This window comes from Eumetopias jubatus, unplaced genomic scaffold (assembly GCF_037043125.1).
Source record: "Eumetopias jubatus isolate StellerSeaLion01/CBP00866 unplaced genomic scaffold, mEumJub1_p1.0 scaffold_9, whole genome shotgun sequence".
Classification (NCBI taxonomy): domain Eukaryota; kingdom Metazoa; phylum Chordata; class Mammalia; order Carnivora; family Otariidae; genus Eumetopias; species Eumetopias jubatus.
In genome coordinates, this window is record NW_028274815.1 from 96,679,410 (window position 1) to 96,704,278 (window position 24,869).

General features: G+C 42.1%; 1 protein-coding gene across 1 annotated transcript; it reads right to left on the reverse strand.

Moving 5' to 3' along the window:
• Nucleotides 1-2,648: 2,648 nt before the first annotated feature.
• SCP2D1 (SCP2 sterol binding domain containing 1) lies at nt 2,649-24,041 on the reverse strand. The gene is made up of 2 exons (XM_028112927.2): nt 23,964-24,041; nt 2,649-3,184 (listed from the first exon to the last, which is right to left on the reverse strand). The coding sequence occupies exon 2, from the start codon at nt 3,136-3,138 to the stop codon at nt 2,668-2,670; it is 471 nt and encodes a 156-aa protein (XP_027968728.2). The 5' UTR covers nt 3,139-3,184; nt 23,964-24,041; the 3' UTR covers nt 2,649-2,667.
• Nucleotides 24,042-24,869: the final 828 nt, after the last annotated feature.

A 24,869-nucleotide genomic window follows, 5' to 3' on the forward strand; every position in this document is an offset into this window, starting at 1 on the left:
GGTTTGCTGTTGTGTTTCCCAAGGTCTTCTCTCAGATGTGAACCAGATCCCTCTCCTTATTCAAGGCTTTGGCTCTTCCAACTCCAACTCCTACCAGGGTAGCTACCCATCCCCCACAGCACCTCCTTCACCCACCCCCCCACACGCCACATCCCAGCCTTTCAGGTGGATTCCATTCCCACTGCTCACTTGTAGCTCTGTCTCTCTGCCTCCCAGTTCCAAATTCCTGAGAAAGGTATCTCATTGGCACAGGTCATGTTTTTGTTCCAAGTCATAACAGGTCATAAGTCACTGGCCACCATATGGGATGGGCCTCCTTGGCCGATGGCAGCCTAGATGTGACCCTTTGCACCCCTTCCTGCCTCACACCCCTCTCCACCTCCAACCCATCTCTGAGCAACCCCCGTCTCAAGGCCAGTCCCTAGAGGCTAGGGCCAACTCAGGGAACGAGCTTGGGCAAGCCATTTCCCTAAACATAGCATCCCAAACACCTGCCTGGCTATGCCTGACACTTATAAATATGGCTCTAATGGAGGTGCCTGGACTAGGCAAGGCAAGTGTTCACAACAGTACCCAAAGTCAGTCTGAAGCCTCTGAGATGCCCACTGCTTGGCTGGGCAGGGGCATTGGCAGGAGCACCACACACATCACTTACCTAATGACCAGGAGAGGAAAGAAACCAGAGAGTGCTCTGTGTCCCCACTCATAAACTCTCAGTAAGAGGCCCTCGGTCCCTTCCCAAAAAGTAGAACATGAATGAAACAAAGGGCCTCTTTGTTTCCCACTGAGAGAAGGAGATGTTGTTAGCAACAAGCCCTCATTCTGCCTTTTTCTGACAGGGGGAACTTAGGAAGTCCTCTGCAGAGCCATCTAAACCAGTAATGGCCAGGACAGGTAGGCACGTGATGAGGTCAAAGGACAGGTGCTGAGAGACAGGTAGAGGTTTATATCCTCTTTATAAAGCCTGCACTTTGAATGAGGGCAGCAGGTTTTCCAGTGTTACTGAGTTTATATTGACACAGAATAAGCTGCCCATGGATATATAAAGTACACAACGTGATGTTTTCCCTACATATATACACCTGTGAAACCATCAGCACACAAGATAATGAATCTGTCCATCACCCCCAAGCATCCTTGTAAGCCATTAATAATCCCCCCAAACCTCCCTGCTCCCCATCCCTGTCTCTTGGCAACCACTGATCTTTCTGTCCCCACAGTGTGCCTTTCCTAGTATGTTACATAAATAGAACTACATTGTGTGTACTTGGTTTTCTCTGGTTTCTGCCACTCAGCATAATCTGACATTCTTCCATGCCATTGTATGTACATCAATAATTCATTCCTTTTTATTGCCCGAGTAGTATTTCAGGGTATGACAGAGCACCACTGGTTCATCCATGCACCTATTGATGGACATTTGGCTTATTTATGGTCTAGAACTATCACAAATACAACTGCTGTGAACACTCATGTACATATTTTTGTACTTGTACATATGCTTTCTTTCCTCCTGGGAAAATACCCAGAATGGAATAGCTGGATCATTTGGTAGGCACAGGTTTTGAGCATGGCTGTTTTAAGGAATCTTCCATGTGGGCTTCAGAGTATAAAGGTATACAAGGTAAAGGTATACATAGATCACATGCAAACAAGTGTCACACAAACTTACCCATAGAGGTTACATCAGGCTGCAGCTGGCTTCATTCCCAGTCCTCCCAATGTATGGACAGGGCTCCCAGAAGGGAAAGTCTCCCAGGATGATCTTTGGTTTTGTAAAATGCTCAGTGCACAAGCTCCTGACAATTCAAAAATGGCCCACAGGATGGGGGGATTCCAGGAGATCCTTTATGTCATGGAAACATCTCATTTACATAATGGCAACATCTCATTGGTCTAGAACAGAATAGTTTCAACCAATACTGAAAGCTGCAGCATGAACTAGGACAGGGGTTCTCCAGGGGTGGTCCCATCAGCATCACCTGGGAACTTGTTAGAAATGCACATTCTCCCCAGCCCAGACCTATGGCATTGAAATCCTGATGTGGGGCCCAGCAATCTGGGCTTTTACCTGTCTTGCAGGTGGTGTGATGCATGCTCTAGTTTAAGATCCAGTAGCCTAGAACATCTTCCAAGCCCCTGGATTCTCTTGGAATTAAATCTATCTGAAGTCATGATACACCAAGAGCTCATCCCCTCTATGCCTTGTTCCACCCACATAGCTGTGGAGGCCACCCTCTTAGAGCTCTGTAAATTTAAAATCTCGAAGAACCAAGTTACCAACTGGAATGCAAACCGACACAATGATGGTTGGCACTTCTTTCCCTTTGGGGCACAAACAAACAAAATTCTCAGGAACTCAATCATGAAAGCATTTAAATCCAAATGCCAAAACCACCCATTTCTCTATGTGTGGCTATTATAACATACATGAATCTAAAAAAAGAAAAAGACAAAGATTTTAGGTGATACACTCCACACTCTTTACTGCTCTAGAACCCTCACTGAAAATTAACACATCAGCAGGAAAATTAATCAAACTTGAACAGGAAGAATATGAGTAAAAATATTGGATATTTTTTGTTTTAATCTTCAGTTTAAGCATGATTTCTGCTCAACATTATAACTGAAGAGACGTTCTAGTCATTTCCTTGGTACTTTACATGCTTAAAATTTAGCCCAGTCTTTGAAAACTCTCTCCAGCTTCTGGCCAAGCAGAACTTTGCCACTCACTTTGAACTTGCCAGCAAGGAAAGCCTTCTGAGGGTTCATTTTGCCCAAAACCAACTCCATGAAGACAGGTTCTGGGATTGTGAAGACGGTGTCTGCTGGAAGGCTGGCGGATCCGGGATACATGTCCCCAGAACCATTCTTCAGATCAATGGTCCACTGCAGAATGGTCTTCCCTTCTTTGGTGATGTCCAGCTGAAAGATGGCATTGACTTTCTTTACCAGCTGGGCCCCCACCTCTTTGATGTGATGGCTAATATCCTCAAATACAGGGAAGCTCTGGAATTCTGACAGCTCTAGAGGGTGTGGCATGGCAGGTTCCCGAGCTGCACCCAGTTCCTTGAACTGGCCTGCCTGAGGTCCATCCACTGCTTTGATCTTGGGTTGATGGTCGATTCTCTTCCACATCTTACTGTGCTGGTCCTCTTGACCTTGCCGTCTGGTTTGTGAGCAGCTGTAGCCAGATTAATATCCACAAGTCAGATTGTGACATCAAAGGTAAGGCCCAAGCAGGGAATGAGGCTGGTGTGTGTGCTGCAGTCTTATTGGCCAAACAGATACTAAAATGTGACATGGGGTGAGGCCTCAGATAGGTAATTGTGAGGCAGATCCACACAACCACCACCCAAACCAATCAGGGCTGTTGGTCTCACAGGCCCAGAAAGTTCTGGACCCCATGCTGGGAATAAGAGAAAGTGGCCCCAGAAGGTCTTTGGTGATATGAGCTCTGTCTTTCCAATGCAGGCCTCTCCCGGTGACAACCCTAATTCAGAGCAGTTATTCTGATTCCTTCAATGGTGTTTAATCCTTAAGGCACAGATCCTATTGCTAGATTCGGCATTACCTAGCTGCTGGTGGAAGGGGAAATGCTTTTAGAGAAAAATGGCTGGTTGGAGAAAGAATCAGTACCGGGATTTGCATCAGAAAGCTTCAGAGGCACAGTGAGAAAATGGGGAAGGGGAAGGGGGAGGAATATCCCTAAGATCAATAGAAGATGCTGCTGCGATGTCCACAATAGCCAAACTATGGAAAGAGCCTAGATGTCCATCAACAGATGAATGGATAAAGAAGATGTGGTGTATATATACAATGGAATATTATGCAGCCATCAAAAAATGAAATCTTGCCATTTGCAATGACATGGATGGAACTAGAAGGTATTATGCTAAGTGAAATAAGTCAATCAGAGAAAGACAATTATCATATGATCTCACTGATATGAGGAATTTGAGAAACAAGACAGAGGATCATAGGGGAAGGGAGGGAAAAATGAAACAAGATGAACCCAGAGAGGGAGACAAACCATAAGAGACTCTTAATCTCAGGAAACAAACTGAGGGTTCCTGGAGTGGAGGGGGAGTGGGAGGGATGGAGTGGCTGGGTGATGGACACTGGGGAGGGTATGTGCTATGGTGAGCACTGTTAATTGCGTAAAACTGATGAATCACAAACCTGTACCCCTGAAACAAATAATACATTATATGTTAATAAAAAAAAATAGAAGATGTTGCTGGCCTCAAATGATCATTGCATATAATAACATAGCCCTCAGTCTGAGCCAAGGCACTGTTGTAGGCATTGCACATGTGTGAACACTTTTAATCTTCATTAGAACCCTCTGAGATAGGTACTCTTTTTCTTCCCATTTTACAGGGGAAACTGAGGCAAGGAGAAATGAAGTGACTTACCCAAAGTCACACAGCTAATAAGTAGGGAAGCCAGGTTTAAACAGAGGTAGAATGACTCTAGAACCTATATGTATATACATATTCCTTTTATTTTTAAATAATGTCAGATTTACAAAAAGGTTATAAAAACAGTAGAGTTCCTGTATCACCTGCACCCCACTTCCCCAAATGTTAATATTTTACATGGCACAGTACAATGATCTACACCAGGAAAGAAATATGGGTACAATACTATTAACTAATCTACAGATCATACTCAAATTTTGCCAACTGTCCCACTAATGTCCCTTTTCTGGTCCAGAATCCACCTTCTGGTCCAGAGTCCTGCACTGAAATTAGTTTTTATGTCTCCCTAGTGCCCTCCAGTCTGGGAGTTCTTCAGTCTTTGTCTATCATGACCTTGACACTTTTGAATACTGGCTAGTTCCTCTGTAAAATGTCCCTCACTGGGGTCAGTCTGATGTTTTTTCATGATTGGGTTGAGGTTATGCATTTTGGTCCAAAATACCACAAAGATGATCTTATGCCCTTCTCGGTGCATCATATCAGGGGCTACATGGTATCAATATGTCCCATTACTGGTGATGTTGACCTTGATCAAAGTGTTGTCTATCAGTTTGCTCCACTATAGTTACTATTTCTCCCTCTGTAATTAGTAACTTATAAGGAGATACTGAGACTTTGCCAATATTCTGTTTCATATCATACTTCAGCCCTCTCTTTGCATCCATCAGAGGTCCATCAATGTGATGTGTACCAAATGTCCATTTTCCATCCCCATCACTTGCTTTAGATTTAACGATAGAATTTTGCTGTAAGAAGAGCTGCCCCTTCTCCCTCATTTTTTTTATTTGTTCAAATATGTCTTTATCTCAGTAGGGACTTGTGGATATTTATTTTATTCTGTGGGTCATAATCTATTATTATCATTAGGTATTTGCTTGCTCAAACTGTCCCAGGTTTGGCCATTGGGAGCTCCATCAAGTGAGTGCCTATGCCCTTTCCCAACCATGCTGCTCTTACACACAAGTGAAGCTACATTAAATGGAGTTGCTGGTAGCTTTGTTCTCTCAGGGAGGAATGCGGAAAATAAAAAAAAAAAAGATTTGGCATATTTTCTTTGGTACATGATGGATGAGCTGGTATGATCAACATGGAGCAGTTAAACAAAACCCAGTGGCTTCCAAAACCAAGACTTTACCCTGAGGCCACCTGGTATGGACATCTGCATAGAGAATTTTAAATGAACAGGTGAGCAATCCTCAGTAAGATTGCTGTGAGCCACCAACAGTAAACTGAGCCCCCACCACCACCCATCACCCATATCTGCTTTTCCTCAGGGCAGGGTTGTTCATTCTGAATTATTCAGACAGGTCCCCAACTAGGCTGCCACTCCTGCCTCTGCATGTCAGAGGGGAACACAATTCCAAGCCCATATTTGTCCCCTTCATGAGTTCCTATCTTTTCTAAGTATTTCTACCATTAAAGGAATTCCAGTATGAATGGCCAAGATGCACCTGGAAAGGTGCTCAACATCATGAGTCCCCAAGGACACGCAAATTAAAACTACAGTGAGATACTTCTTCCCACCCACTAAAATCATGAATATTGGAAAGACTGACAATGGCAAGCGTTGGCAAGGCTGTGGAGCAACTGGGGCTCCTGTGCAGGGTTGGTGGGAGTGCAAAACACTGCTGCTGCTGATATGGAAGACTGCTTGGTAGGGTGGTAAAAGTCAAACATACACTCGGCACACAACCCATAGGTTCTCCTCTTGCGTAGTTATGCAAGAGAAATGAAAACATGTCTACAGAAGGACATAGAATGAGTGTTCCCAGAAGCATCATCCATTAAAGCAAAACACTAGCAGACAATCCAAATCTTTTCTTATGTCCTTCATCTTCTGTTCATCAACAGAAGATCGGATAAGCAAACTGGCATAACCATAGAATGGAATACTACTTGGCAACAAAAAGGAATAATCTCTTGATTCACTCCACAACACAGATGAACCTCAGACACATTATGCTGAAAGGAAGAAGCCAGATTCAGAGGATGACATATTATATGACTCTATTCATACAGCATTCTAAAAATGGCAAAACTGCAAAAAGAAAAAAGAAATGACCAGTGTGTTAGGGGAAGTGAGTTTGTCTACAAAGGGACACAAAGAATTTCTTTTTGGTCGGGGTGGGGGACAGTGATTGAACTTTTCTTGATTGTGCTTGTGGTTACACAATTGTATGTATTTGTCAAAATCCAGAACTGTATACTAAAAGGGATGCATTTAAGTATGTAAATTATACCTCAGTAAACCTGACTTTAAAAACAAAAAGAAGCATGAACAGATCCGCATTGCCACTGGCATGAGTTCTGTCTAAAGCAGAGGGCACAAGCCAAAACTGGAATACTGGGGCCTTTTTTTCTTTTAGGTCCTATATCTGTCAGTTGCGATTATTACACTATGATGCATAATTTTAACTTGATTAATTCTTCTATCAGTTAACTCTTGCTATATTATATGGCAAAACAAACAGCCTCAAAATTTTAGAAGCATATCACATTAAATGGTTATTTCTCACATGTCTTTTGGGTGGCTGGGGTCTGCTGCTCTGGGCTGAGATGGGCTCAGCTGCTCTTCTGGACACATATGTCTCTCACCTTCTGTCTGCAATCAATGGGCCAGCCAGGCGTGTCCCTCCTGTGGTAACAGCAGAAGTACAAGGGCAGCAAGTAGAAAGGCCCAGGCTCGACCCTGGCTCAATGCCACTCCTGCCCATGGACCAGCAGCAAAAGCAACTCTCAGACCCAGGCGCAAAGTCAAAGGTTGGGGAAGCACACTCTACCCACGGAGGGGCCATGACGGGGCAAGAGGCAGGGAGAAGAGAAAAACTGGGGCAGACAATGCAATCTGCCACAGCTACGGACACACAAAAGGAGAAAGTCCACAGTTTAAGATCCAGATTTGTGTTGGGGCGCCTGGGTGGCTCAGTCATTAAGCATCTGCCTTCGGCTCAGGTCATGATCCCAGGGTCCTGGGATCGAGCCCCGCATCGGGCTCCCTGCTCTGTGGGAAGCCTGCTTCTCCCTCTCCCACCCACCCTACTTGTGTTCCCTCTCTCGCTGTCTCTCTCTCTGTCAAATAAATAAATAAAATCTTAAAAAAAAAAAAAAAGATCCAGATTTGTGGCTTTCTTATTCATGGAAGGATCCATAACCTTGGACCCACATCTTTATCTGGCAATAATTAGCCAGCACTGAAGAAGGAAAGACAGCTCACTGCAGACAGGAAGGGCTCCCCACAACTCACCGTCATCATTGTCATCAGGATGACCCCTTTCTAAAGGTTAGGTATTCTGAGGAAATGTTCCAGAATTCCTCAGATTTTTTTCCTCACTAAATTTCATCAAAAGTTCTACAAGAATTTGGACAATGTGAGAATTCAGGGATCCTCAGGTTTGCCACTATACCCAACCCCTCAACATATTTGCTGCACATTGACTGTGGAAAGCCCTGGGCTGCACACAGACGGAAAACGGCTGCTGGCAAGAATATGACGAGATCCGAACCCTTGGGTACTGCTGGTGGGGATGGAGAATGGTGCAGCACTGTGGGAAACAGTATGGTGGCTCCTCAGAGAATTAATCACAGAATTACTATATGATCCAGAGTTCCACTTCTGGTACATAAGTGAAAGCAGGCATGTGTACAGATATTAGTGCATTCATGTTCATAGCAACATTCTTCATAACAGCCAAGAGATGGAAACAACTCGTGTCCGCTGATGTATGAATGGATAAACGAAATATGGTATAAAATGAGCAAAGGAAAAAAGAGACAAATCAAGAAACAGACTCTTAACTATAGAGAACAAATTGATGGTAACCAGAGGGGAGGTGGGTGGGGGGATGGGGGAAATAGGTGATGGGGACTAAGGAATGCACTTGTCATTGTGAGTACTGAGTGATACATAGACTTACTGAATTATTATATTGTACACCTGAAACTAATATAACACTGTATGTTAACTATCTTGGAATTAAATTCTTTAAAATAAGAAAAAATAATAAAAACACATATCTTTTCAAAAATGTGATAGACACATGATAGAATATTATTCAGTCTTAGAAAGGAATGAAATTCCTATACACGCTACAACTTGGAAGAAACTTGAAGACACTATGCTAAGTGAAATCAGCTAGACACAAAAGACAAGTAGTGTATGATTCCACTTATATTAAGTACCTAGAATAGTCAAATCCACAGAAATGGAAAAAAGAACAGTGGTTGCCAGGGGCTGAAAAGAGGAAAGAAATGGAGAATTCCCATTTAATGGGCACATAGTTTCAGTATAGGAAGATAAAAAAGTTTTCTCTCTCTCTTTTTTTAAGATTTACTTATTTATTTTAGAGAGAGAGGGAGTGTGCGGGAGGGGCGGAGGGAAAGAATCTTCAAGCAGACTCCCCATTGAGCACAGAGCCCAACGCAGAGCTTGATCCCAGGACCCATGAGATCGCGACCCATGAGATCACAACCTGAGCTGAAACCAAGAGTCAGATGCTTAACCAACTGAGCCACCCAGGTGCCCCAGAAGATAAAAAGTTCTAAAGATGAATGGTGGTGATGGTTGCAGAACAATGTGAATGTACTTAATGCCACCTAACTGCACACTTAAAAATGGCCAAAATGGTAAATTTTATGTCATGTATTTTTTTACCACAAGAACAAAAGAATACACAAAGAAAAATAAGTATGTCGAAAAAGCAGTTTACCTTAGGAGAGAAAAACATACACATACATATCTAATATATAGTGCAAACTATCTAATATATCTAATATATCTATCTAATCTAATATATAATGCAAACTATTGCAAGTACCACAGAAAGATACATGTGGTGGTCTTACAATATGTTCACACAGTCTAAAGGCATTGTGGCTTCCTATCTGTTCTCCCTGGAACTGCTAACTCTAGGTGAAATCACCTGCCACGTTGTGAGAACACCCCAGTGGCCCTATGGACAGGTGTGCATGCTAAGGGACTAAGGCCTCCTGCCCACAACCACATGAGTGAGGCGTCTTGTAAGCAGATCCTCCAGACTCACTCAAACCATCAGATGACTGGACCTTGGCCAACATCTCAGTTGCAATCTCAAGACAGACTCTAAGATGGAATGGAAGGGAGAGGAATGGTTGAAACAGTCTGAAGCTTCAAAACAACTGCAAAAGTGGGAATCGAGACAAAAGCCATTAATGAGTGTTACACCTCTGGGAGCAAAGTGGCAGTGATGGTGGTGAAGCACTGGCCTTAAGAAGACCCCTCAAAATGTTTGGCTATAAAGGGAGGGAGAGAAGCAGGAGGGAAGGCTGAGGAGACAGGACAATGGAGAGAAGTGTTTCTTAGGAGAAGGGAGATGTGAACACATTTATACCCAGAAGGGAAGTAGAAAAGGAGCAGAAAATGCAAGGGAAATGGGAGGAAGCTATAGTGCTAGAGGAGCTTCACCCCAGCCTGGGTTTCGATCCTAGCAATAGGACCCTGGGCAAGCTGCCCATCCATGTAGTGTTTCCGTTTCTCCACCACAAAGTGAGGATAACAGCATACACAAGTGCCAAACTTTTGTGGTAAGGATGAAATGAGATAATCCTCAGAAAGTATCTGGCACAGATAAATGCTCTGTAAGGTTAGCTCGTCTCATAAGATGGGACACAAAAGGAAACAAGATCCTGCAGAAGGTGGTAGGGAAGAAGAGGGTGGGCCTCAAAGGAGCATGGAGGATCCCTCTTCCTGTCCAACACAGAGCAAGCAAAGGAAGGTGAGCAAAGATGCTGATGACTTTGAGGTGAAGAGAAATATCACCAGTCAATGATCCCTATCTCTCCAGACTATCTCTCATCATGTACCTGCAGAAGCCCAGCAGACCAAATGGTTTTACATTTCCCTCCTGAACCGTCCTTGAACTTCCTGCCTCTAGGTTTGTGCATCCTGCCCTCTAATTCCATCCAAACTCTGTCCTTCCTTCACACCTCAGTTTAAACCACATCGGCCTCTATCAAGCCCCAACCCCCGCCCCCATGCAGTAAAATCTGCACAAACAACTAGCTGGATATACTTCAGGCTTTGGAGGTCAGACACATGCTAAACTGGAGATGGGTGCACAGGTGTAGCCCAAATCAAGCAAGGGCAGAAAACACTTTACCAAGACTATGGGGTCAGTGGGAACATCCAGTAAACAGCATTTCTCTTCCTCATCTGAATTCTAAAGAAATTGAGAACTAAGACAAGGAATGGCAGATGGAAACCAAAAGTTTACCCTTAAGTGATAACCAAGGGAGTGGGGCACATGGCTGGCTCAGCTGAAAAAGCATCTGACTCTTGATCTTGGGGTTGTGAGTTCAAGCCCCATGTTGGGTGTAGAGATTACTTAAATAAAGAAAACTTAAGTGATAACTGAGGGAAGGACAGTTGAAGGAAAGTACTTAATATGAGGCTCTAGTGGACTTGCCAACTACATCCCACAATGCAAGGCAGAGCCATCCAACTACCTATCAGCCCCCATCCTGGGAGGCCTCTGCCTGGGAGGTTAGTACTAAGGGGCCCACCAAGGGAAAGTTCTGGACATGGAGGAGCTCAGTTTATACTTCCCAGATCAAGCACCCAAAAAAGTCATCACAAACATCATGATAAAAACCCCCAACAAAGTAGCTTAAGAGGGAACATACTTCAACATAATAAAGGCCTTACATGAAAAACCCACAGTGAACACCTACTCAATGGGAAAAAACTGAAAGCTTTCCCCCTTTGTTTAAGGTCAGGAACAAGACAAGGATATCGACTCTCACCATTTCTATTCAACACAGCAGTCAAACAACAAAAAGAAATAAAAGGCATCCAAATTGGTAAGGAAAGAGTAAAACTTTCATTATTTGCAGATGACATGATACTATATAGAGAAAAACCTTAGACTCCATCAAAAAACTGCTAGAATTGATAAATGAATTCAGCAGTTGCAGGATACAAAATCAATGTACAGAAATCTTTTGCATTTCTATACATTAATACTGAAGCAGCAGAAAAAGAAATTAAGAAAACAATCCCATTTACAGTTGCACCAAAAATAATAAAATACCTAGGAATAAAATTAATCAAAGAGATGAAAGACCTGTACTCCAAAAACTATAAAACACCAATGAAAGAAATTGAAGATGATGTAAAGAAATGGAAAGACATTTCATGCCCATGAATTGGAAGAACAAGTATTGTTAAAATATCTATACTACCCAAAGCAACTACACATTTAATGCAACTCCTATCAAAATACCAACAGCATTTTTCACAGAACTAGAACAAACAATCCTAAAATTTGTATAGAACCGCAAAGACCTCAAATAGCCAAAGCAGTCTTTAAGAAGAAAAGCATTGTTGGAGGCATCACAATTCCAGGCTTCAAATTATATTACAAAGCTGTAGTAATCAAAACAGTATGGTACCAGCAAAAAAAAAAAAAAAAAAAAAATGACACATAAATCAATAGAAAAGAATAGAAAACCCAGAAATAAACCCACAGTTAATATGGTCAATTAATCTTCAATAAAGCAGGAAAGAACATTGAATGGGAAAAAGATAGTCTCCTCAACAAATGGTGTTGGGAAAACTGGACAACTACATGCAAAAGAATGAAAACCAGACCACTTTCTTACACCAAACACAAAAATAAACTCAAAATGGATTAAAGACCTAAATGTGAGACCTGAAATTACAAAATCCTAGAAGAGAACACAGGAAGTAATTTCTCTAACATCGGCTATCACATCATCTTTCTAGATATGTCTCCTAAGGCAAGGGAAATAAAAACAAAAATAAACTATTGGGACTTCATCAAAATAAAAAGCTTCTGCACAGTGAAGGATACAATCAACAAAACTAAAAGGCAACCTACTCAAAGGGAGAATATATTTGCAAATGAAATATCCAAAAGGGTTAGCATCTAAAATATATAAAGAATTGATACAACTCAACACCCCCAAAAATGAATAATCCAATTAAAAAATGGGCAGAAGACATGAGAGACATTTTTCCAAATAAGATATCCAGATGGCCAACAGACACATGAAAAGATGCTCCACATCACTCATCATCAAAAAAATACAAATCAAAACCACAATGAGATACTACCTTTCACCGGTGAAAAAGGCTAAAGTCAAAAACACAAAAAACAATGGGATTGGTGAGGATGTGGAGAAAAAGGAACCCTTGTGAACTGTTGGTGGGAACGCAAACCAGTAGAGCCACTGTGGAAAACAATATGGACGTTCCTCAAAAAGTTAAAAATAGGAGGCAGAGCAAGATGGCGGAGGACTAGGAGACCTGGATTTCATCTGGTCTCGGGAATTCAGGTGAATAGGGATCAAACCGTACTAAACACCTATGAACTCAACAGGAGATCGAAGAGAAGAATAGCAACAACTCTCTGAACAAAAAAGCGACCACTTTCTGGAAGGTAGGACGTGAAGAGAAGTGAATCCGAGGCGATATTCGGGAGGATAGATGGCGGGGGAGGGGGGCCTCCGTCGGCCGCTTCTGGCAAGTGATACAGCCGTGGAGCACAAAATCAGCACTTTTAGAAGTCGGCCCCGCTGAGGGACGTCGCTCCAGTGGCTAAGCGGGGGGCGGAACCCTCACGGGTCTCAGGACCCTTGGGGTCACAGAAATACCGGGGGTGCCTGAGTGCGGCAGAGCTCCCAGGTATTGGAGCGGGGAAGCTGGCTGCAGAGACAGAGCCGAGGCGCGGGCTCTCAGCCCGGGGTTGCCATAAACTGTGATGCACGGCCCAGTCGGACTGCTACTCCTCCAGCAGGGACCCAACAAGTGGCAGATCCGGACAGACTCTCCTTCTTCCCCAGGGAGGAGCGGCGCGGGGGAGCGCGCCGCAGGGATCTGCTGGGTTTGGAGACTCCACACGGGGTCGGGTGCCAGAGATAGAAACGCTCGGTCACAGGCCGGGTGAGCACGGAGTGCAGCCGGAGACCAGGGAGACGGGAGTGACTGCTTTTCTCTGGGGGCGCACTGAGGAGCGGGGCCCCGAGTTCTCAGCTCCTCTGGGCAGAGATTGGGAGGCCACCATTTTCACCCTGGTCCTCCAAAGCTGTACCAGAGCTTGCAGGGAACAAAAGCTCCCGAGAGCAAAGCCGAGCAGCTTGCTTAGCCCAGACCGACAAGGGCGGGACAATTGCGCCTCTGGCAAAGACATTTGGGAACCACGGGAACAGGCCCCTCCCCCAGAAGATCAGCACGAACAGCCAGCAAGCCAAGACCAAGTTTACCAATCAAGGAGAACGGGAGAACTCCGGCGCTAGGGGAATACTGCACATAGAATTCACGGCTTTTTTTTAACATGATTCATTAGTCTTTCAAAGTTAATTTTTTTTAACTGGTTTGTTTTTTGAATTTTTTCTTTTTCCCTTTTTCAACCAACATCTTATCAATCCCTTTTTTAAAAAAACATTTTTTATTTTTCATTTTTAGACTCATATTTTATCCCTTCATACTAGTTACCCTTATTTTTGGCATATATATATAAGCTGTTCTCTCTTTAAAATTTTGAGATACAATTTCTTCTAACAGATCAAAATATACCCTAAATCACTAGTGTATGGCTTTGTTCTATTCTCCTACCTGATCACATTTTCTCCCTTTTTTTTTAAATATTCTGCTTTCTTTTTCAAACAACTTCTTATCTTATAAATTCCTTTTATAAAATCTTTTATAATTTTCATCTTTACAGTCATCTTCTATCCCTTCATTGAATCAACCCATATTTTGTACATATATATAAGTCTTTCTTTCTTTAAAATTTTAGGGGTCACTTTTTTCTAACAGACCAAAATACGCCCAAAATCTAGTGTGTGGCACTGATCTGTGCACTAGTCTGATCATATTTATTAATATTCTCTTTTTTTGTATTGTTCTGTTTTTGTTTTTATCTTTTTCTTTTTTTTTCATTTTTCTTTCTTTCCCTTTCTTTTCCCCTGGTTTCAGGTCTTTTCTGATTTGTATACAGTATATTTGCTGGAGACGTTATTAACCTGTTAGCATTTTGTTCTCTCATTCATCTATTCTCCTCTGACAAAATGACAAGAGGAAAAAAATCACCTCAGCAAAAAGAACAAGAGGTAGTACCGTCAGCCAGGGACCTACTCAATACGGACATTAGTACGATGTCGGACCTAGAGTTCAGAATCATGGCTTTAAAGATACTAGCTGGGCTTGAAAAAAGCGTGGAAGTTATTAGAGAAACCCTTTCTGGAGAACTAAAAGAACTAAAATCTAACCAAGTCGAAATCAAAAAGGCTATTAATGAGGTGCAATCAAAAATGGGGGCACTAACTGCTAGGATAAATGAGGCAGAAGAGAGAAACAGCGATATAGAAGACCAAATGATGGAAAATAAAGAGGCTGAGAAAAAGAGAAACAACTACAGGATCACGAGGGCAGAATTCGAGAGATAAGCAATATGATAAGACGAAACAACATTAGAATAATTGGGATCCCGAATTTACGGGGGGGCGGAGCAAGATGGCGGAGGAGTAGGAGACCTGGATTTCATCTGGTCTCAGGAATTCAGCTGAATAGGGATCAAACCATTCTGAACACCTACGAACTCAACAGGAGATCGAAGATAAGAAGAGTAACAACACTCTGAACAGAAAAGCGACCACTTACTGTAAGGTAGGACGTGCAGAGAAGTGAATCCGAGGCGATATTCGGGACGATAGACGGCGGGGGAGGGGGCCTCCGTTGGCCGCTTCTGGCAAGTGATACAGCCGCGGAGCACAAAATTGGAACTTTTAGAAGTCGGCTCCGCTGAAGGACGTCGCTCCAGTGGCTAAGCGGGGGATGGAACCCTCGCGGGACAGTGTGATCTCAGGACCCTCGGGGTCACGGGGGTGCCTGACTGCGGCAGAGCTCCCAGGTATCGGAGCAGGGAAGCCGGCTGCAGAGACGGAGCTGAGGCGCGGGCTCTCAGCTCGGGGTTGCCATAAACTGTGATCCGCGGCCCAGTCGAGCTACTGCTCCTCCAGCAGGGACCCAAAAAGTGGCAGAGCCAGGGAGACTCCCCTTCCTCCCCTGGGAGGAGTGGCGCGGGAGCGCACCACAGGGATCTGCTGGGTTTGGAGACCACACGGGGTCGGGTGCCAGACATAGAAATGCTCGATCACAGGCCAGGTGAGTACGGAGTGCGGCCGGAGACCGGGGAGACGGGAGTGACTGCTTTTCTCTGTGGGCGCACTGAGCAGCATGGCCCCGAGTTCTCAGCTCCTCCAGGCGGAGATTGGGAGGCCACCATTTTCACCCTGGTCCTCCAAAGCTGTACCAAGAGCTTGCAGGAAACAAAAGCTCCTGAGAGCAAACCGGAGCACCTTGCTTATCCTGGACTCACAAGGGCAGGGCAATTCCGCCTCTGGCAAACACATTTGGGAACCACGGCAACAGGCCCCTCCCTGAGAAGATCAGCACAAACAGCCAGCAAGCCAAGACCAAGTTTACCAATCAAGGAGAAAGGGAGAACTCCACCGCTAGGGGAATACTGCACATAGAATTCATGGCTTTTTTACCATAATTCATTAGTTTTTCAAAGTTAATTTTTTAACTGTTTATTTTGAATTTTTCTTTTTCCCTTTTCCAAACAACATCTTATCAATCCCTTTTTTTAAAAAAACATTTTTTATTTTTCATTTTTAGAGTCATATTTTTATCCCTTCATAGTAGTTACCCTTATTTTTGGCATATATATATAAGTTGTTCTCTCTTTAAAATTTTGAAATACAATTTCTTCTAACAGATCAAAATATACCCTAAATCACTAGTGTATGGCTTTGTTCTATTCTCCTGCCTGATCACATTCTCTCCCTTTCTTTTTCTTTTTTTCTTTTTTTTTCTTTTTAAATCTTCTTCTTTCTTTTTAAAAACAACTTCTTATCTTATCAATTCCTTTTATAAAATCTTTTATATTTTTCATCTTTACAGTTATCTGCCATCCCTTCATTGTATCAACCCTTATTTTGTACATATATAAGTATTTCTTCCTTTAAAATTTTAGCAGGCACTTTCTTCTAACAGACCAAAATATGCCCAAAATCTAGTGTGTGGCACTGATCTATGCACTAGCCTGATCATATTTGATCATATTCTGTTTTAGTTTGTTTTGTTCTGTTTTTGTTTCTTTTTATCTTTTTCTTTTCCCTTTTTTTTTTCTCTTCTTCCTTTCCCTTTCTTGTCCCCTGGTTTCAGGTCTTTTCTGATTTGTATACAGTATATTTGCTGGAGACGTTGTTAACCCGTTAGCATTCTGTTCTCTCATTCATCTGTTCTCCTCTGGACAAAATGACAAGACGAAAAAAATCACCTCAGCAAAAAGAACAGGAGGTAGTACCGTCTGCCAGGGACCTACTCAATACTGACATTAGTACGATGTAGGACCTAGAGTTCAGAATCATGACTTTAAAGATACTAGCTGAGCTTGAAAAAAGTGTGGAAGTTATTAGAGAAACGCTTTCTGGAGAACTAAAAGAACTAAAATCTAACCAAGTCAAAATCAAAAAGGCTATTAATGAGGTGCAATCAAAAATGGGGGTACTAACTGCTAGGATAAATGAGGGAGAAGAAAGAATCAGCGATATAGAAGACCAAATGATGGAAAATAAAGAGGCTGAGAAAAAGAGAGAGAAACAACTACAGGATCACGAGGGCAGAATTCGAGAGATAAGCGATACGATAAGATGAAACAACATTAGAATAATTGGGATCCCAGAAGAAGAAGAAAGAGAGAGAGGGGCAGAAGGTATATTGGAGCAAATAATAGCAGAGAACATCCCTAATGTGGGGAAGGAAACAGGCATCAAAATCCAGGAGGCACAGAGAACCCCTCTCAAAATCAATAAAAATAGGTCAACACCCCGACATCTAATAGTAAAACTTATGAGTCTCAGAGACAAAGAGAAAATCCTGAAAGCAGCTCGGGAGAAGAGATATGTAACCTACAATGGTAGAAACATTAGATTGGCAACAGACCTACCCACAGAGACCTGGCAGGCCAGAAAGGACTGGCATGATATCTTCAGAGCACTAAATGAGAAAAATAGGCAGCCAAGAATACTATAACCAGCTAGGCTATCATCGAAAATAGAAGGAGAGACAAAAAGCTTCCAGGACAAACAAAAACTAAAGGAATTTGCAAACACGAAACCAGCCCTAAAAGAAATATTGAAAGAGGTCCTCTAAGCAAAAAGAGAGCCTAAAAGCAGCATAGATCAGAAAGGAACACAGACAATATACAGTAACAGTCACCTTACAGGCAATACAATGGCACTAAATTCATACCTTTCAATAGTTACCCTGAATGTAAATGGGCTCAATGCCCCAATCAAAAGACACAGGCTATCAGATTGGATTAAAAAACAAGACCCATCAATATGCTGTCTGCAAGAGACTCATTTTAGACCCAAAGACACCCCCAGATTGAAAGTGAGGGGGTGGAAAACCATTTACCATGCTAATGGACACCAAAGGAAAGCTGGGGTGGCAATCCTTGTATCAGACAAATTAGATTTTAAAACAAAGACTGTAATAAGAGATGAAGAAGGACACTATATCCTACTTAAAGGGTCTATCCAACAAGAAGATCTAACAATTGTAAATATCTATGCCCCTAACGTGGGAGCAGCCAATTATATAAGCCAATTATATAAGCCAATTAATAACAAAAGCAAAGAAACACACTGACAACAATACAATAATAGTGGGGGACTTTAGCACCCCCCTCACTGAAATGGACAGATCATCTAAGCGAAAGATCAACAAGGAAATAAAGATTTTAAATGACACACTGGACCAAATGGACTTCACAGACATATTCAGAACATTGCATCCCAAAGCAACAGAATACACATTCTTCTCTAGTGCCCATGGAACACTCTCCAGAATTGATCACATCCTAGATCACAAATCAGGTCTCAACCAGTACAAAAAATTGGGATCATTCCCTGCATATTGTCAGACCACAATGCTTTGAAACTAGAACTCAATCACAAGAGGAAAGTCAGAAAGAACTCAAATACATGGAGGCCATAGAGCATCCTACTAAAGAATGAATGGGTCAACCAGGAAATTAAAGAAGAATTTAAAAAATTCATGGAAACCAATGAAAATGAAAACACAACTGTTCAAAATCTTTGGGATGCAGCAAAGGCAGTCCTGAGAGGAAAGTATATAGCAATACAAGCCTTTCTCAAGAAACAAGAAAGGTCTCAAATACACAACCTAACCCTACACCTAAAGGAGCTGGAGAAAGAACAGCAAATAAAGCCTAAACCCAGCAGGAGAAGAGAAATAATAAAGATCAGAGCAGAAATCAATGAACTAGAAACCAAAAGAACAGTAGAACAGATCAACAAAACTAGGAGCTGGTTCTTTGAAAGAATGAACAAGATTGATAAACTCCTGGCCAGACTTATCAAAAAGAAAAGAGAAAGGACCCAAATCAACAAAATCATGAATGAAAGAGGAGAGATCACAACCAACACCAAAGAAATACAAACAATTATAAGAACATAGTATGAGCAACTATATACCAGCAAATTAGATAACCTGGAAGAAATGGGTGCATTCCTAGAGATGTATCAACTACCAAAATTGAAGCAGGAAGAAATAGAAAACCTGAACAGACCTATAACCACAAAGGAAATTGAAGCAGTCATCAAAAATCTCCCAAGAAACAAAAGCCCAGGGCCAGATGGCTTCCCAGTGGAATTCGATCAGACATTTAAAGAAGAATTAATACCTATTCTCCTGAAACTGTTCCAAAAAATAGAAATGGAAGGAAAACTTCCAAACTTGTTTTATGAGGCCACCATTACCTTGATCCCAAAACCAGACAAAGATCCCATCAAAAAGGAGAATTACAGACCAATATCCTTGAACATGGATGCAAAAATTCTCACCAAAATCCTAGCCAATAAGATCCAACAGTACATTAAAAGGATTATTCACCATGACCAAGTGGGATTTATCCCTGGGCTATAAGGCTGGTTCAACATCTGCAAATCAATCAACGTGATACAATACATTAACAAAAGAAAGAACAAGAATCATATGATCCTCTCAATAGATGCAGAAAAAGCATTTGACAAAGTACAGCATCCTTTCTTGATCAAAACTCTTCAGAGTATAGGGATAGAGGGTACATACCTCAATATCATAAAAGCCATCTATGAAAAACCTACAGCGACTATCATTCTCAATGGGGAAAAGCTGAGAGCTTTTCCCCTAAGGTCAGGAACGCGGCAGGGATGTCCACTCTCACCACTGCTATTCAACATAGTATTAGAAGTCCTAGCCACAGCAATCAGACAACAAAAAGAAATCAAAGGCATCCAAATCGGCAAAGAGGAAGTCAAACTCTCACTCTTTGCAGATGAAATGATACTGATGTGGAAAACCCAAAAGACTCCACCCCAAAGCTGCTAGAACTCATACAGGAATTCAGTAAAGTAGCAGGATAGAAAATCAATGCACAGAAATCAGTGGCATTCCTATACACCAACAACAAGACAGAAGAGAGACAAATCAAGGAGTCGATCCCATTTACAATTGCACCCAAAACCATAAGATACCTAGGAATAAATTTAACCAAAGAGGCAAAGGATCTGTACTCAGAAAACTACAAAATGCTCATGAAAGAAATTGAAGAAGACACAAAGAAATGGAAAAACGTTCCATGCTCATGGATTGGAAGAACAGACATTGTGAATATGTCAGTGCTACCTAGAGCAATCTACACATTCAATGCAATCCCCATCAAAATACCATCCACCTTTTTCAAAGAAATGGAACAAATAATCCAAAAATTTGTATGGAACCAGAAGAGACCCCGAATAGCCAGAGGAATCTTGAAAAAGAAAACAAAGCTGGTGGCACCACAATTCCGGACTTCCAGCTCTATTACAAAGCTGTCATCATCAAGACAGTATGGTACTGGCACAAAAACAGACACATAGGTCAATGGAACAGAATAGAGAGCCCAGAAATGGACCCTCAACTCTATGGGCAACTCATCTTTGACAAAGCAGGAAAGAATTGTCCAATGGAGAAAAGACAGTCTCTTCAACAAATGCTGTTGGGAAAATTGGACAGCCACATTCAGAAGAATGAAACTGGACCATTTCCTTACACCACACACAAAAATAGACTCCAAATGGTTGAAAGACCTAAACGTGAGACAGGAGTCCATCAAAATCCTAAAGGAGATCACAAATAGCAACTTCTTCGACCTCAGCTGCAGCAATTTCTTCCTAGAAACATCTCCAAAGGCAAGGGAAGCAAGGGCAAAAATGAACTATTGGGATTTCATCAAGATAAAAAGCTTTTGCACAGCCAAAGAAATAGTCCACAAAACCAAAAGACAACCGACAGAATGGGAGAAAATATTTGCAAATGACATATCAGATAAAGGGCTAGTATTCAATATCTATAAAGAACTTATCAAACTCAACACCCAAAGAACAAATAATCCAATGAAGAAATGGGCAGAAGACATGAACAGACATTTTTCCAAAGAAGACATCCAAATGGCCAACAGACACATGAAAAAGTGCAAAACATTGCCCGGCATCAGGGAAAACCAAATCCAAACCTCAACGAGAAACCCCCTCACACCAGTCAGAATGGCTAAAATTAACAAGTCAGGAAACGACAGATGTTGGCGGGGATGCGGAGAAAGGGGAACCCTCCTACACTGTTGGTGGGAATGCAAGCTGGTGCAATCCCTCTGGAAAACAGTATGGAGGTTTCTCAAACAGTTGAAAATAGAGCTACCATACGATCTAGCAATTGCACTACTGGGTATTTACCCCAAAGATACAAATGTAGGGATCCGAAGGGGTACGTGCACCCCAATGTTTATAGCAGCAATGTCCACAATAGCCAAACTGTGGAAAGAGTCAAGATGTCCATCGACAGATGAATGGATAAAGAAGAAGTGGTATATATATACAATGGAATATTATACAGCCAACAAAAGGCTTGAGATCTTGCCATTTGCAACGACGTGGATGGAACTGGAGGGTGTTATGCTGAGTGAAATAAGTCAATCAGAGAAAGACATGTATCATATGACCTCACTGATATGAGGAATTCCTAATCTCAGAAAACAAACTGAGGGTTGCTGGGGTGGTGGAGGGCGGGAGGGATGGGGTGGCTGGGTGATAGACATTGGGGAGGGTATGTGCTATGGTGAGCGCTGTGAATAGGTCAAGATTGTTGAATCACAGGTCTGTACTTCTGAAACATTTAAATAACGCAACGTATGTTAAGAAAAAAGAAAAAGAAGATAGCAGGAGGAGAAGAATGAAGGGGAGTACGTCGGAGGGGGAGACGAACCATGAGAGACCTTGGATTCTGAAAAACAAACTGAGGGTTCTAGAGGGGAGGAGGGTGGGGGGATGGGTTAGCCTGGTGATGGGTATTAAAGAGGGCACATTCTGCGTGGAGCACTGGGTGTTATGCACGAACAACGAATCATGGAACACTATATCAAAAACTAATGATGTAATGTATGGTGATTAACATAACAATAAATAAATTAATTAATTAAATAAAATAAAACTACCCTATGACCCAGTAATCACTCTACTTGGTATTTACTCAAAAAATATAAAAATACTAATTCAAAGGGATACATGCACCCCTATGTTTACAGCAGCATTATATACAATAACTAAATTATGGAAGCAGCTCATGTCCATCAATAGATGAATGAATAAAGAAGTGGTATACATATACAATGGAATATTATTCACCCATAAAAAATGAAATCTTGCCATTTGCAACAATATGGATGGAGCTAGAGAATACAATGCTAAGTGAAATAAATCAGTCAGAGATAGACAAATACCATATGGTTTCATCCATACATGGAATTTAAGGAAGAAAACAGATGAGCAAAGGAAAGCAAAACAGACAGAAAGAGAGAAAGAGAAACCAAGAAACAGACTCTTTAACTATAGAGAAAAACAGATAGTTAACATTGGGGACATGGTGGGGAGATGGGTGAAATAAGTGAAGGAGATGAAGAGTACACTTATCCTAATGAGCACCAGGTGACGTATGGAACTGCTGAATCACCATATTGTACACCTGAAACTAATATAACACTGTATGATAACTATACTGGAATTAAAATAAAAACATTTTTAAAGATTATTCAGGAAATTAGGGTACTTGCAAATTTTCTGTAACTGAGATTGTTTAAAATAAAAATAAAATCAAAACAAGTAAAACAAAAAAAAAGTCATCCCATCCAGTGAATAATGAGGTGAAGAGAGGCCAGGAGTGATCTGGGGAGAAGTTGCTTTGGGGGAAAATCTCTCCTTGAAAGCAGAGAATGGAGACAAGCTCTGAGCTCTGTCCTCTAGCAAATGCTAGCTCAGCTGGGGTGGGCATGGAGAGGGCAAGTTCAGAAGCGCCTGACCAGTGGAGCACAATTTTATCCAATAGTCTCTCTTCATGCCTCATTTTCTCTCTGTCCCCCTCAAGTTTTGTTGGACAACTCAAGTTTACAACTCAAACTGGGGGATTCTCCCAGCTGCCCTCACTCCTCCCCAAGCCTCCCTGCTCTGGCAGGATGGATACTCTCTCTGTCAGTTAGCTTTGTGACCTGTAAACGAAGAGAATGTTGGACGTTGTAAATGTCAAAACAGGCTAGCTTGAGTTTTATTAAATAATCTAGAAAACAATAATTCATTTTTCCCAAAGGGTACAGACTGAGGGGCTGTCAGAATCAAGTGGTCAGCAGAAACGAGAGGTGTAGACAGAAAAGAAGTTGTAAATAAGAAATGTGAACATAAAAAATTTTCTGAGATAATGAAAATGTTCTCTCTATGCCATCCAAAGCAGTAGCCACTAGCCCTCTGTGGTTGTGGAGCTATTGACTTATGGCCGGTATGACAAGAACTGGATTAATTTTATTTAGTTACAGTGAATTTAAATATTTTTTAAGATTTTATTTATTTATTTGAGAGAGAAAGAGAGAGAAGGGGCAGAGGGAGAGGAAGAGAGAATCTCAAGCCGACTCCATGCTGATCTTGCAGAGCCCCACTAGAGACTCGATCTCACCACCCTGAGCCAAAACCAAGAGTCAGATGCTTAACTGCCCGAGCCACCCAGGTGCCCCTACAATGAATTTAAATTTAAATGATCACGTATGATTTCGCATCAGCACCCTGGAAAACCACCTCAATATTGTCCTAACCAGTGTAAGGAAGTTACATGGGCATCTAGTGGTTGCTGCCCCTGATTTTAATTGCTGAATTACACCAAACTCATAAAAATCCCCAATAACTCACTCGAGGCTATCATACATGTGAAATAGAGACCAGCGCCCATTGATGGGATCTGGTCCACCTGAAGGCACCCCATTTTTTGGGCAAAGCTAAAGGCCTGAAGACACACACATATATATATACTTAAAATGGTACTGTTATATTTACCTTTGAATAGGACATAAGCATGTCCAAGTGGGTGATTGCTGGGCAACTTCTGAGTTAAATTCTATCAGGTATGACTGTCTGTAAAGCCAACACATTTAGCCTCTTCTTACAACCCATCCAAATTGTCCCTGATGGATAAAAAGATATCTTAGTTATCCATTGCTGCAAAAATGCTGTGTAACAAACCAACCCCAAACTCCCTGGCTTAAAGCAGTAAGCATTTATGTAGCTTGTGAGTTAATGGACCAGCAATTTGGGCTGTGTTCAGTTGAGTGATTCTTCTGTCGCCTCTGGGCTCACTCCCATCTGGCAGTCTGTCTATCAACTGGTGTGCTTGTGCCATGTGACCCTCACTCTCCAACGGGCTGACCTTGGCACACAGTCATAGGCGAGGCAGAGCATGAAAAGTCCTAACTATGTGACTACTTTTCCAGCCTCTGCTTGCACCTGTTGGCCAAAGAACACATGAGCAAACCCAGAGTCATAGTGGGAGGGCACACGCTATGTGGCAAAGGGTGTTATTATGGACGCAATGTTTGTGTACCCCCAGAATCCATATGGTGAAACTTTCCCCCCATAATATGATAGTATTAAGAAGTGGTGCCTTTGGGTACTAATGAGGATTGGATTTGGTCATGAGGGTGGAGCCCTCATAAATGGGATTAGTGCCCTTATAATTAGAGTCACAAGACAGCTTGCTTCCCCTCTCTGCTCTCCACCGTATGAAGCTGAAAGGACAACCTGGCAGTCTGCAACCCAGAAAAGGGCTATTACCAGAGCTGGCACCTTGCTGCCATCCTGGCCTTGCGATGTCTGGCCTCCAGAACAGTGAAAAATAAATTCGTTTATTTGTTATGTATAAGCCATCCAGGATGGTATTTTTGTGACAGCAGCCCAAGCTAGGAC